This window comes from Ambystoma mexicanum, chromosome 9 (assembly GCF_040938575.1).
Source record: "Ambystoma mexicanum isolate Mex_15411 chromosome 9, UKY_AmexF1_1, whole genome shotgun sequence".
Taxonomy (NCBI): domain Eukaryota; kingdom Metazoa; phylum Chordata; class Amphibia; order Caudata; family Ambystomatidae; genus Ambystoma; species Ambystoma mexicanum.
In genome coordinates this window covers 1,199,227,887-1,199,242,510 of record NC_090931.1, presented here as the reverse complement: position 1 = coordinate 1,199,242,510, position 14,624 = coordinate 1,199,227,887, and the positions used below count along the sequence as shown (strand labels likewise).

The 14,624-nt window shown below is 47.8% G+C and overlaps 1 protein-coding gene across 1 annotated transcript in view; it reads left to right on the top strand.

The window, feature by feature from the left end:
- The window catches only part of THSD7B (thrombospondin type 1 domain containing 7B), a 2,969,219-nt gene that overhangs the window by 2,384,296 nt on the left and 570,299 nt on the right, over positions 1 to 14,624 (top strand). The window contains exon 16 of the mRNA XM_069616536.1: positions 2,703 to 2,836. Coding sequence (XP_069472637.1) covers positions 2,703 to 2,836 — 134 coding nt within the window. The remainder of the gene's footprint in view (positions 1 to 2,702; positions 2,837 to 14,624) is intronic.

Below are 14,624 nucleotides of genomic sequence, written 5' to 3'. Positions count from 1 at the left end.
AACATCCAAGCTGATTTTTTTAGATGCATGGCTTAAAAAAATATAATTTTGCAACACACTTCCTCTGAACAATTGGACTCTTCAATAGCAATGAACCACAGCACATATTTTGTGCACTAAATTACAGCCAGCAAATTGCTTCTTGCATGTTTAAACTTCCACTGTAAAACAGCTAATTATTTTTTACCATTTCATCTGACTCATTTTGCACCGTTTTGTTAAGGGTAAATCATTAATTACTGTGAATTGTTAGTCCGTTAATTGGGTTAATAGGTGTATACAGTGAAGCTGGATATGTGATCTATTCACCCTGCAGTGACTCATTTTAAATGTGCTCAGTCTGCATTTCCATTTGCTGTCTGTATTTTTGCATTCAGCTTATTGCTTCCACTGAAAGTCATGTCATGTACGAGAGCATCCAGTTTACTGTCCCCATGAAAATAATGCATTATCTTTCCCTACAGATCCCCTGGGATGTTATGGATGTACTGTGAGAATTGTGTCCTGTACAGTGAGCCTAATAATAATGATAATAATAATAATAATAAATAATGTGTTGTTATTATTATTATTATTATTATTATTATTATTATTATTATTATTATTATTATTTATCACTTTGCCAAGATACCAACGTTCAGAAGCAGCCATTTTCTTTGAAAACATTACATTTCCTCCAACCTTGCATGGCAGTAAGACACAAAGGACAACCTCCCACAATATGCACCCTTTTCGGCTGGCAAAGTCCAGCAATAGTTGGGGGATCTCTGCACTGTCAATGCAGTCCCCCCAAACATATTTGTCTGAAACTCGATGCAGTATCATTAACAGTATGTGCATGCTGAAGAAGACTGAGCGTGGCTTGAGCGAGGTTTACACACCTCAGTGCTTCTATGAATACATTTGTGTTTGCCTTTTGGTAGCACAGTCATAACACTATGCTATCTAAACCTGTCAATGACATTCTCACATCATCCACCCACACTCAAAACTCTAGGAGTAAGTGATGCCTAGGTTTGGCTGTAAACCAGTTGATTAATCAAAATGCTATATACAAACATAAAAGGCAAAATCTATTTGCTTTTATTTCTGAGGTTCCCAGAACCACACGTGACAAGGCTGTCACTGTTTAGTTTTGGCTTGTAGCTGTTGGTTTAGCAACATCTATACGCCGAAACTATTGCATTAGAGCACACCGAGTGAGAAATGGTACATGAAGAGGAGTACACATTGTGTAGGTATTGATTGTTATTTAAGCACACATTGACAGCCCACGGTCATGTTACTCCCTACGGCCATTCCCATCCACTCCCTGCTCCGCCCACAAAAACCCATCCTCCTAGGATCTCTTTGAACTCCGTTTCTCAAGCCTTACAAACAAACTTTGAGCTCAGGTGCCTGCTAGTGTTTATGTTGTGATTTTTTAAACCAGTCTTCTGAAAGTTAATAACTTAAATAGAGCTGTGAAAATACTACTGCTGTAATATTAACAAATCATTTCATGTGCATTGAATCCATAGAAAATACAGTATTGTGATACTGCACTAATAATATGTTCAAGGTAGTGTGCACACATGTTGTATCTCCTGCGGGCCTGTTGTGAGTGTATTGCCAACTCTGGAAGGCTCCCCAGCAACGACAATTTATTGTCCTTTCCGAAGAAGCTAGAAATTAAATATTTTATGAAAAATCTCTAGTCAATGAAACCTAAAGACTAGATGTACTGTGATTACGGAACTTGGCGAACTGTTCAGCAACGTCAACAAGGCACAATTGCATCGTGTGATTTAAAGCAATGGCTTAATCTAAGCAATTTGTCAGTGCTGTACTCAGTCTTTCATGCTGCACAGTGAGGACCATTATGTTTCGATTTCAAACAGAGCATAAACGAACAAGGCAAGCTGCATCCATTATCAATAATGATTTAGGTCATGACATCCACAGCGTAGAAAGGTAAAAAGCCTGTCCTCCTAGATTCATCATAAACACAATGGCTGCGACAGCTTAAGTAACACAACATGCATATTTCCCAAATACGTTTCCAAATGCGCCACTGCCAGTGACAAGCTGTGCCTCTAGTTTTGCTTTTTGTAGCCTCGAATTGTTTTGTACACACAATTCACGACAATTGCACAACATGGCGGAGTTCTTCTGAATGGACCTTAGTCCACCTTGGAGGACTACGGGAACTAAATGACTGAAAACTAATGGGAACAATGGAAAATGCAAACGCCGGCATTTCCTCGCCGTGCGTAGGGTTCGTCGGCTGCTTAAGCGTTCAATGCAGTGTTCATTACACATTTCAAATACAGTGTGTTCTTGCTCTGGGGGACAGTACATTGTATGGATGAGGCAGTGCCTAAGCAAGGAAGATTATGCAGTGAGATTGAACAATATAAAGCAGGAGAATTCTATTTCGGCATCTAAGCAAGATTTGCATTGCATTGCTAATTCGCAGCAACGTGGCAGCGCAGGGTGAGACTGCAGATGTATGCAAACAGGCAACACTCCCAACAAATGGAAAAACAGGACCGCATTTACAATTCTAGCCCGTTTAAATGACACCGATCTTTATAACGTGACTTCCTAAATGGTATCATCGTGTCTAAATGTTGCAATAGTTTTGTCCTAGGCCCTTTTCAGTGTTGTTGCAAGTGTGTCATCATTCACGTATTTATTGTTTTCCATCACTTCCTTGGCAGGTGTATGAGGCGGTCCCTTGTTATAGTGAATGCCATCAGTATTCATGGATAGTCGAGCCCTGGCTTCCATGCAAAATTACCAGCGACGAGAAATCTCCTCAGTGTGGGGGAGGAATACAAACAAGACACATCCGGTGAGTGCAAGCCTTTCGCCATCTTTCATAGATGTGTGCCTCCAGCCAGAGGAAATGTGGGTTTTGCTATGATATGGAATTGACATAAACACGTAGGTATAGGGGTGCTTTATGCATTCGCCCTGTTTAAAACGCAACGACATTTGGTCTATGCTTTTTAGAGACTTGAATACGTAACTGTTGCTTGATTCAAGAAAGCGATTTCCTCTGCTTAGGTATTTCTCTGGGGAAGCATGAGTCAAATGTAGTTGAAACCTATTCCATCAAATTCCTCTTGAGTTCTGAATTAGAGACAGGTCAGGATACAGTTCATTGGTGGGGGCAAAATAGAAGACAATGGCTAGCCTTGCATAAGCCGCTCACCCGGTTAGCCTGCACAATGATTGTGAAGAACTAGAACATTATGTAAACCCAGAACATGACCACCGATTATGATTGGCAAGAGTAGGGGGAACTTTATGATATTAGGGTCAATCAACACAGAGTTTTGCTGCGGCAGATAATATTAAGGCCCGATTCACAGAAGGAGTTTGAGCCAAAAAGTGCACTTTGCGGCACGCAGGACTCATGTTGCTGATTCATGAATCCGACTTTGCGTGGGTCTGCACTTCACGTGGGTCATTCACTTCTTTGCGTGGTGCTGAGTGCTTTACGCTGCACACTGCTCAAAGTGTGGGAAGGGCCAGTCCAAAGAAAAAAATAGGGGGCAGAACATGCAGTAAACAGCAGTATCCTTGTCGCTCACATAAAAGCACAAAACACAATCAAGGAAATCTGCCATCACTTTCATACGCTCACCACCAACAACACACAGTAGAACACAAGTAAAAAGGCACAGCATGTCATGTAAGCAGGAACAAACACTTGTGAGGACTGCTCTGGCCACCCTAGGTGTGTTTCATCCCAATATACAGGTGGAGCGGTTACTCCATTCCCTGCCAACAATCCAGCTCATAAAACACATCTACATGGAAATAGCAGTGGTCGAAGTGTACGAAAAGAAGTAGTGGAACTATGTTCCCTACTGGCCTGCACCACTCCTCACAAACCCCAAGGCCACGCCACCTCCCATTCACAATACAACCCCCAGAACACATGCGTGTAAGGGAACGTCCATTGCAGTGCACTGAAAGTGCAAGTTTCAACTTCTTCCTACACTTTTATTTTAAAACAAAACCAATCCGGAACAGTTTATTTTTCAAATAAAATTAAAGGATCGGTAAAACGTAATTAAAAGAAGTAGAGGAGCACCGCTCGGACCGCTCCCGCTCACTTCGAGCACTGAGAAATAGTCATACAGACTGAGGAAAGTACAAGTTCAGTTCAAGAAAGATGCCCATCTCACCTTGACTATTTTCCCTTGAGAGTCTGCTACAGCTGTCTTCAGTCATGTAGAATGCACTTCTCTGTAGTTGCTGGAACTAGGCTAGACTGTAGAGCTGTGATGTGCAGACATTCCACAGCCCTGTGTCCTTTCATGGCAGCAGCCATATCCCCTAACAGAATGCCACAGAAGAAACGAAAACACAAGGTTGAAGCAGGTAACACATCCCTGAACCCAATGACACTGTCCTCTGTCCCCCCTGAGTGCCATGTAACAACTGCAAGCAATGACTCATCAGCCTCCCATCTCCATGTCTCCCTCCGTAACCATGCAGTTAGACCTGCTCACGTCAGGCCAATCCCGACGGACAACACCACCACTGTGTGCCCCCTTCCCCCTGAGTGCCATGCAACAACTGCAATCAATGACTTACCAGTCTCCCATCTCCATGTCTCCCTCTGCACCAATGCAGCTGGACCTGCTCACCTCAGGCCAATGCACATAAGTATATCGAACACCACAGTGAGCACATCCCTTCCACCAATGTCACCACACCCCGTACTCCCCTGAGAGCCATGGAACCAACCTGCACAAAAGTATCCCATCCACAGCATTTTATGCTAAATCACTTTCACAGCTTGCATAACACATGCAGTGTGTGAAAGTAAAGCAACTGGACAGCCTCAAGGTGTCCTATATGGAACAAGGTAAGTTGACATCCATGGTCAACCCAGTGGCTCCAAAGCGTGGGATAGCATCCCTGTCCATCCAATGACCTGCCCTTGATGTCTTTGAGTTTTGCACTCCAGAGTGGGCTGGAACTCTGGAGAGTAACATTGCTGGCACACTGCATCAGATGCAGGTGCACATTGGCTGGTTTAGCACCCCTGAATTGCCAGGGCACTGGCTGGGACACCTGTGAGCTATGCTATATGGAGAGGCCTGTGCATGGCTTGTCAAACCTCCCTGCCCGCTCATCTAAAAATGCTTTTCAGTATAACAAAATGACTTAGTCAATTAATCTTGAATGGAACTGTGAAACTTGATAACCATGGTTTACTGTGCAGTGCCCTCTGCGTGCCTGGGGTTTGCCTCTGGCCCTGCAAAGCTCTAATGCATTTAGCAGCTGCATGCATTGCCAAGGTACCCTCGCCACCACCCCTGCACCATAAAACCACTGGGGTGTTCACTGCTGGGGCCATGCCAAGCGTGTTCTTGTATATCAGGTGGCCAGGTGCTGTGCCTGCCTATCAGGCTTATTGGAAGTACTATCTTATGCCCTGGCCTGAGATCCATGATGGCTGGGGATGCCACCCCTCCACAGAGCACATGCCTTGAATGTGGGTTGACTGTTTGCCTGGCCAGCAGTGGACCTGGGGCATCCTTCTGGGGTCACTGTCCCCCCTGGAGGGAAAAGCACAAATGCACCATGGTCAGAGCACCACTGCTACACCTCCTCAGCCCTGACCCTTGTACGCCTGGATCACATATGGGTCCGCTGTGACCCCTGGACAGTGGATCCTGCTGTCCCTTGGCCAAGAAAATCAGAATGCTTTGCACTACCGATGGCCAGCCTCCTCTGCAATTCCAGAAGGCTATCCGTTATCAAAATTCTATTTCAATTTAGGTCCAGAATGAGACAGGATGCTTATGGTTAGAACTTGCCCTCTATCCCCCAGGGTACATTTGATGCAAGAAAGCTCAGTCACCTTCCTCTGGATTACTGTGCACAGTGTGTAAGGGATCTATCTGTGTCCCACTTGGTTCTCGCTGCCTCAACTGTTCTTTGTAGTGAAACACTGTGCTGTTGGACATACCAACCCAACACTATACTAGTCTGTCATCAGTACACCACATTATTTGCAGACATCGCTAAATGTGTATGCAGTGCTGGGCCTTTCCATCCACATGTGCTGTTACTGAGTGAATCCTGGTCATTTACCTCATCCCCACTTAGCAAGACGGTCACATTCAGCGCCTACCCATCTGTTCTGAGGCCATACTGGGTGAGAAAAACTCAGCCCAGCCCTTTAGGGGTGTTCCCTCTGCATGGAACCTCTTATGTTATGAAGTGTATGCTGTCCTGGATGTGGTAGCAAGGCTGGAGCCCCACACCCATCCCATGCTGGCAGCTATGAACCACCACAGATAGCCACATGTGCCAAAGCCTGCTGCCCTTGGGTAGGGGAATGTGCATTGGGGGTTCCACCCACCACCACCAACACCAGGTGCATGCTGTGGGCATGCCTCACCTAGTCGCATGCAGTGAGAAACTGGGAGTCCAGGAAGCCCCCAGAAACAAATCATTTCACCAGGATCCAGTGACGGTGCTGATCTGGGTCTGATCTTCTGACTAAGGCAACAGGGACTCTCTGACAGCCACAGTTAAACCCCAGTGAGGGCCCTGGGGCAATTGATGTTAAAGCGACTCTCAGACTGGTGTGAACTCAGGAGAAACATGGCGCTGCAACGTGAGATTGAAGTCTGGATGATCAATGTATTCTACAGGTCATACACAAATTGCAGCCAGCTGCATTTTTCATTAATGCGTGAGCTGAGTGACCCACCAAGAGTCACAGACAACTTTCATCCATCCAGATGTTGGCCAGAACATGCTGGTGCCGGAGAGGTTGTGGGGAAGTAGCGCTAGCCATCCTGCTCGCATCGTGAGATGGACCACGGCCCTTTTCATCATCCACATTTGGGAGTCCAAAAGGATAATTGTGGAACACAAAACGTGTTTACAGTGCACTGCCCTCTATGTCTGCTTGGTGGCCTCTGTGGCAGCATGATGGCTGTTCACGTGGTGACGGCAGCCAGGACAGGGACAGGTGCACACGTGTGCCTTGTGCAAAACCACCAGACGCATCACAAGATCCAGCTCGGGCCAATTACAAGTGTATGCACGTGGACCTGGACTCATCATGGTTGCTGCCACCAGACTTGCCCACCAATGATTTCCCATTAAAGGATGGGAACTGAACATATTCCTTTCAGAGGGAATCAAAAGAATCCTGTGGCACTGAGTCACTACCTCCCCAAATTGGGAGTGGCCACTAAGAGTACCACTGCCCACTTTGCATTCCCTAAATATAAGAACAGATTTGTAACCAAAAAGGACTACTATATAATGGTACCATAGTGAAAAGCAAGGCTTCAAATGACATTTTGCTAAGAGCAGGCAGGAGATAGTAATGTTTAGACAATAACATGTTTTGATATCCAATGAATGTTTTTCAAAAGTCCACTGCTGTGTGCAACGACATATACTATTTTACTTTCCAAATCTACATCCTATTTAAAAGTAAATTCCCATGCCATTCTTTGATACACACAATTCACTGGTTTAAATATTATTTTAGCTGTGTAAGTTTGTGAATGTGTTACATAATAAAATTCCCTGACAAAAGGCTACAGAAGAACTTCATGAAATTGAGGCTAAATCTCATGCTAACTCAGGAAATTAAAGCCATCCGGTCAAAATCCACCATAAAAACATGCAGACTATGCCCAGAGTCCAAAGTGGAGGAAACTGTAAAACACTTACTTTTAAATTGTGCGAATACAGCATATTTACGTGAAGCTTTTATGCTACCATTAATGCATGACGCGCCACTCCGAGAAGAAGATACATGGTGGTGTAGACTGGTTGCAGGCGAAAAAACTAAATGGGCAACCGCGGCGGTAAACATTTTGGAGGCAGCTCTTAAGCGAGCATCAGAGAGTGGGTCCGCATTTGGTTCCATTTAACAAAACCTCCACGATGCAGTCCGACATCTCATCTCTTCTCCCCTTCATGATGCACTGTCTTCTTCCTCTTCTTCTTCTTCTTTCATTTTGATCTTATCTGTTCTGCAATTTAACAGTTCTGATGATCTATTCACATCTGAGATATGAGATGTGATCTCTTGTAAAAATCAAACTTTTCTGTTGATTATAGACAAGTAAATAAAAAAAAATAAAAGTGTTACAGCACAAAACGTTCCTCTTCTCCTCTGCTTTCTCTCTCTCCTTCCCCTGCTAACCTACCTGACCTACCTGTCTGCAGTACAATTCCCAGCCCTAACAGTCTCAATGGGTACCACGCTCTTTCTTGATCAGTCACCTTCCACTGCCTCCAGGTCTAGCACACCCTTAGGGTCTGTAACCGTAACCCTAAAGTCACTTATTCTGTTCTCTTTGCACTACACAGAGCCATGCTGACTGCACCTACTCAGAGCATTGCTGCCCTGTTTTCCCCTCTCCTCTCCCTTGAAAGTCCTCCCTCCCTTTCCCCTTGCACTTCTCGTTCTCGCACTTGCCCGATCTGATTGACACAAGGCCTAGTAAGATTGTTTGTCTTGTCCTCCCTCTGTCTTCCCTCCCTTGTCTTGTTGCGCCTAGAACCACTTATGTTCAGCCACGTTATTAATGAAATATCATATTATAAAATAAAAGTACAAACATGCACAACTGCACTTCATACTGTAAATGAGGCTGCACTTTCTACAAAATGGGTTTGCTTGCAAAATAACATCAACCATGTGTTTGTGCATCGTAAGAGGGACATATAATTTAGTTTGAGATAGTGTGCCTTTATTTAGTATCAAAAAGAACTTCAATAATGCACACTTTAGATTAACAAAGGTTCCTAATGATTGCATAAACATTGTTTGCAGATGGGCAGATGGCAAGTAAGAGTTAGATAATGGAGTTGAGACCAATAAGCAAAACAACACACTTTTTACTAATTTGTGTTTTATGAGGTACCAACCGCAGTTGAAGTGCTTTGTAGCACCCTGAGAGGTGAGAGGGGAAAAGAGATAGGGATAGTGGAGGGTAAAACAAACCAATCACAGCCTGGTGAGATTCCAAATCATGTAAGTGTATAGGAGTGGAGGAGTGGTGAAGGGCCAGTACTAGATATATAAACAGGTCAATCTAAGCGACACTGGCAGTTCATTTTTGTCTACTTTTGATCTGGTTCGGAACACAGAAACATGGAATGGGTGAAGTAACTCAATATGGTATAGGTGGCAGAAAAGAAGAGTTTGGCTCCCCACAGCGTTCTCAACTGTGTTGGTTCCTGAACTTTGAAAACACCCCGATTTTACACTTCAGAAGGATTTGGACTCAATTTGTACAGTTACTGTTACCTCCATTGGAGCCAATGTTATAATAAACACAATGCTATGTGCACAATGAATTTTTAATTGAAGGACCTTTATGTACTGCATTCAAAATGGGTGTATCAACATAGAGGGGGAACGGGGTGATTCATAGAATTTAGCGCACAAGTGGCGCACGCGGCTGGCGCACAGAGTGCATGTGCGACAGTGTGCACCAGCCATGTGCGCCAAAACCCATTTTAGCGCACAGCGTATTCATGGATACTAACATCCATAACCAGCTGTTGCGCAGAGTGGCGCAGCGACCCTGCAGCAGCGCCAGTTACGCCCTCAACCCAGCCCCATGCGCCAAAAACATCTCACAAATCCCCTACATGGCGCAAAGGCCAGTGGAACAGCATACATCACCCCAACCACGAAAATGCATGGAAAACTCCCTGCACACCCCTCGGAATATGCGTACCATGCTCGCACCAGCAAAAACAAGTTTGAAAGTCCACGCGCACCCCCGGAATACACGTACCCTACCCGCGCTAGTGAAATCGTGTGTGAAAGTTCACATGCACCCCCAGAATACACGTATCCCGCCCACACTAGCGAAAACACGTGTGAAAGTCCACCCTGTGTTGTGGCCTGCCTGCGGACCATGCCCAGGGGTGATGGGCTGCCTGCGGGCCTTGCCTAGGGGTGATGGGCTGCCTGCGGGGCATGCCATGGTGTGATGGGCTGCCTGCGGGGCATGCCCAGGGGTGATGGGCTGCCTGCGGGCTATGGGGAGGGTGGATGGGCTGCCTACATGTATTCTAGAGAGTGCGCGTGGACTTTCACACATGTTTTCACTAGCGCGGGTGGGGTACATGTATTCCGGGGGTGCGTTTGGACTTTCACACACATTTTCGCTAGCGCGGGCAGGGTATGTGTATTCTGGGGGTGCGCGTGGACTTTCACACGCGTTTTTGCTGGCCTACGTGTATTCCAGGGGTGTGTGTGGACTTTCACACGTGATTTAGCAGTGTGTTCCCTCCTGGGTGTGCCCCCCTCCCCATGTCCCGGAGGCAGCCCATCACCCCAGACCATGTTTCACAGTCAGCCCATCGCCCACACCATGCCCCAGAGGCAGCCCACATGGCACCATGCCCTCGGGAGCACTGACACATGTCCCCCACCCACCCCCATTGACGGGCACCTGCCAGCAGGCCGTGCCTCATGTCCCCCCACACCCCCTACCCACCCCCATTGATGGTCACCTGCCAGCAGGCCCTGACTCATGTCCTACCACACCCCTGCCCACCCCCATTGATGGGCACCTGCCAGCAGGCCCCGACACATGGCCCACCAAACAACATGTCCTAAAAAACAGACCCATGGCCCTAATGCCAACCCAAATCCCTCTTGCCCCCGTACAAGCATGCACCCATCCACAGCACCCACTCCCAAATTGCCCATGCCATGACAGTCTTAAAAGAACCACCTTGGCCATGCATAAATGCACAACAGAGCCACACAGTGGCAACACATGACTGAGGCAATGTTCATTGAGACATGCTCAAAACCAATGATAGTACACAACACCAATCATGAAGTTAGAATAAATGTATTAAAAACATAATGAAATAACATAACGACAATCAAACTTGAAAATCAATCAACAATGACAGATATAACCAAAAAAAAGGAAATCCAATGAAAAACAAACAGCAATGTCATGTAAAAAAAATGTTCCATCGCCAATGTCAATAAGAAATAGATAATCCAAAATAAAGAAAACCATTGATCCATGCGAAATTTGAAAAAGAAAGTATGTACAAGTCTGTAACTATTTACAATCCAAGTCCAAAGGGTCCTTGATCCCAAAAACAAATGAAACCTACAAAAAAGTCCTATGGAAAAAAAAATATATACATGAAGTGGAGCAAAGTCCATTAACTCCAAAATAAAAGAAAAAACAAAGGAAACCTAACACTAAAGAACCATGTGCAAAGGTGGCGGGCAAGTCCCATGGCTCACTTGTTGATGTTCCGGGCCAGGGCATCATCGAACTCCACATCGATGTCCGGGAGGCAGGCCTCTTCCCTGGCCTCGAGGTCTCGCAGGGATGCAGTCATGGCCTCCTCCAACTCCCTGCGAGTTGCCTTGAGGCACTCTGCTTGCCTCAATGCCCTGTGCATGGAGTTCTCCGCCCTGACCATAGTGAGCCGTGCCCTCTCCCCCCGCCGCCTCTCCACATCTATCCGCTGGCCCAACCGCTGCCACACAGAAGACACTCCCAGTCCAGGGTCCTCCTGCCCCTGGGCTGATGTCTGCCCCCGGGGTGTTGATGGCCCCGAGCCATGATGCCCCCCACGCTGAGCCTGCTACTGCCTGCTGACGCAACTGCCTCTGCCACCACGACGGCCTCCAGGCTGATGGAATTCACCGGCGCCGTCGTGCACGTGCCCTGCCCGATGATGCTGGCACATCCTCCATCTGCTGGGGGCCAGTTGGTGGGGTGGCCACCCCTGCTGGACCTCCGACTCCCGACTGTGGCAGGGATGGGCTCTCCACCAGGCTGGCTGCCTTGGTTGGGGCAGATCCACAGGGGGCCCTGGTGGCATCTGGGCTGGAAGACGGCACGGAGAACAACTGCTGTATAGTGTGCACAGAGGAGGAGAGTGCTGCGATAGTGGCCGACACATGGAGGAAACCCCTGACCATGGTCACTCCCAACTGGGCCACGTTGGCACGCAGCTCTTCCTGATGACGTGCGTGGTGACCCCAGGAAGCATGCACATCATCATGAATGTCACGTGTGCGCAACGCGACACCAATCAGGAGGGACTCAATCTGGTCACGGGTCCCCTCATCTGCAGGTAGAGGAGTGCCAGATGACGTGGACCTCCCCCCTACCTGCAGATGGGCCTGGGACGGGGCATCCCTGCTGGTGCATGGTGATGCAGTCACAGTGTCAGGGACAGAGACATGCACAGGCATCTCCGTGGTGACTTGTGCTGCCTCCTGCCCCTGGACTGCACCACTTGCACCAGTGGTACCACCCCCACCAGACCCCATGTGTGGCTCTGTAGTGGCCTCCTCCTCCTCTATACACACCAGCAACCTGGATGGCTCTGCACCGTCTTCCGCCATTGCAAGCACCCTGTGGGGGCTCATCCGCCCCTTGCGCTGCAGCCGTAGTGGCAGACTCGGCACCAGTCCCCTTGCTCCCAGATGATGGAATTTCCTGGGAGGGTGACTAGGCCTTGCGTCACCGGCCGGTGGAGGCATCCCTGCCGCTTTCCTCCACAGCGCCGTCTCCGCCCTCTTCTTCACTCACCACTGTGTAAAGTGAGACATTGAACACAAGCATCAGGGTACTGAACTATAGTCCCCTAGACACAAAGCAATAGCACATGAGTGGCACTGTCAAACATCACTTCCATCATGTCCCTCCACAACACATGGGTCAGTGCAGGCAACACACATGCAGGAACAGGCAGAGCAGATGCCACATACATTGGCATCAATGTCCAAGGCACCGTAGATTCATCCAATGGTGGGCTGATACCCCATGCATCATGGGACATGCTGGTCACATGCATACACATCACTGGAGGGTCATGCATCTGGCCACGTATACCCCCAGACACAGTGGATACAAGGATGACTAAGCTGTGTCAGTGAATCAACACATCATCACAGACATGTGTCATGCATCCATGGCGCACACACTACTCAGACACACAAACATGTACATCATGCATGTCCATGACAGCAACACACATCTCTAACACCCCAAACATGTCAGAGTACAGACACAGGCATGCATACATGTGTGCGTTCCACATGCTGCTCCGCATGATGCATTGTAACATATACACCATCCATGTGGGTCACGCCTGACTGGACTCACATGCAGCACCATCATGTCTGTGCACACCCACATCCAAACATGAACCATGTCACACATGCAGCCAAGTAGCTAACTACCAGCACACTGCAACATGCCCTTTTTTAAACGTGAATGCATGGACACTTACCGCTCGACTCCAGAACGGCCTGCATCCTGAAGTTCTGGTGGTGAAGCACTGTGCGTGTTTGATGTCGCGGGGTGCCACCCCCTCTGTGTTGATGGCACCCACTATGTCCTTCCAGATCCTCTTCCGTTCTTCCTTGTCGGCACGCAATGGTGTGAAGAGGGCATCATAATGCCCCAGGACTTGCTCCACCAGGATACCAACTTCCTTTTCACTGAAGCTGGTAGCCCTCTGCCTCTCTGCTGGGGTTTTGCCACTGGTGCCGGAAGGTGTTGTGTCGGACATGGCAACCCCCGAGGCAGGTGTGGGTGGGCAACTGGGTCCTGGGGCTCGGCTGTGGAGTGATGGAACACCAGTCGGGAGTCTTCTGTTCCAGCAGGGGTGGTCACAGCAACTGGACCCATACAGATTGCAGATTTGCAGGCACCAAATGGCAGGGCACGATGGCAGAAGGCAGGCAGGCAGGCAGCAGCAGATGGCTTGTGGGAGCTTCACAGGGCTCTGGGGGGCAGTAATTTTGCCTTCTGGGCAGGAACGTGGTCGTCCGTGTGTTGTCGCATGGCCAGCTTGATACGGAGTGATTTGGCACGTGAAAAACAGCACATTTGCGTGAATTCCAAGGAAAAAATGCGTGTCAGGCTTTCCCTCGGCACGGGTTGAAGGTCCCACATGGGTTTCCATTGCTCTGTACGTGCTTTTCCTGGAAAACGGTGCGTGTGTTTTCCAGACGTTGGGGTTCACACGCGATGACTTCACAGCGGCTACAGTGTGTACTTCCTCTTTTGGCGTGGGTGTTGGCTACGCATTCTTCTTCTACACGCAAGGTAGACGGTGAGTCGCACATGCTACTGTTCCTACTGCAAGTCCTACTTAGTCGCAAACCCCTTTTTTTTCGGGCATACTAGCCTGCGTGTTGATCACATATGCATTTTTTGTGTTCCAGGCTGCCACAGCGTACTGCGTGTGTTTTTTTACATGCACGTGGGCTACAGTGGTAGCGTATCTCTTTTTCTTGGTTTTTTGGGATGCCTGAGCGTTGCGTGTCAAGTCGTTTCTCCTAAGGGGCCACAGAATGGGATATTCATCATAGCTGTATATACATGCTTTGTTGTTTGTGCGCCCTTTTATACTGGGTGGGGATGCTTCCGCCTGCAAATGCCTTTAGGCCTGTGCATGTCTTTTGGCGTGTGCGTGTTTCCCCTTTTCAATTCAATGAATACGTGTAGTTCGCGTGCATGTGGATGTTCCGTGTATTTCACAGCAGTTCTTCCCCAGTTACGCCCTTATTTTCACCGTTTTCCCCATTCCGCATGTTCTGGCCCGTGTTCCGCCCCCTTTTTGGTGTG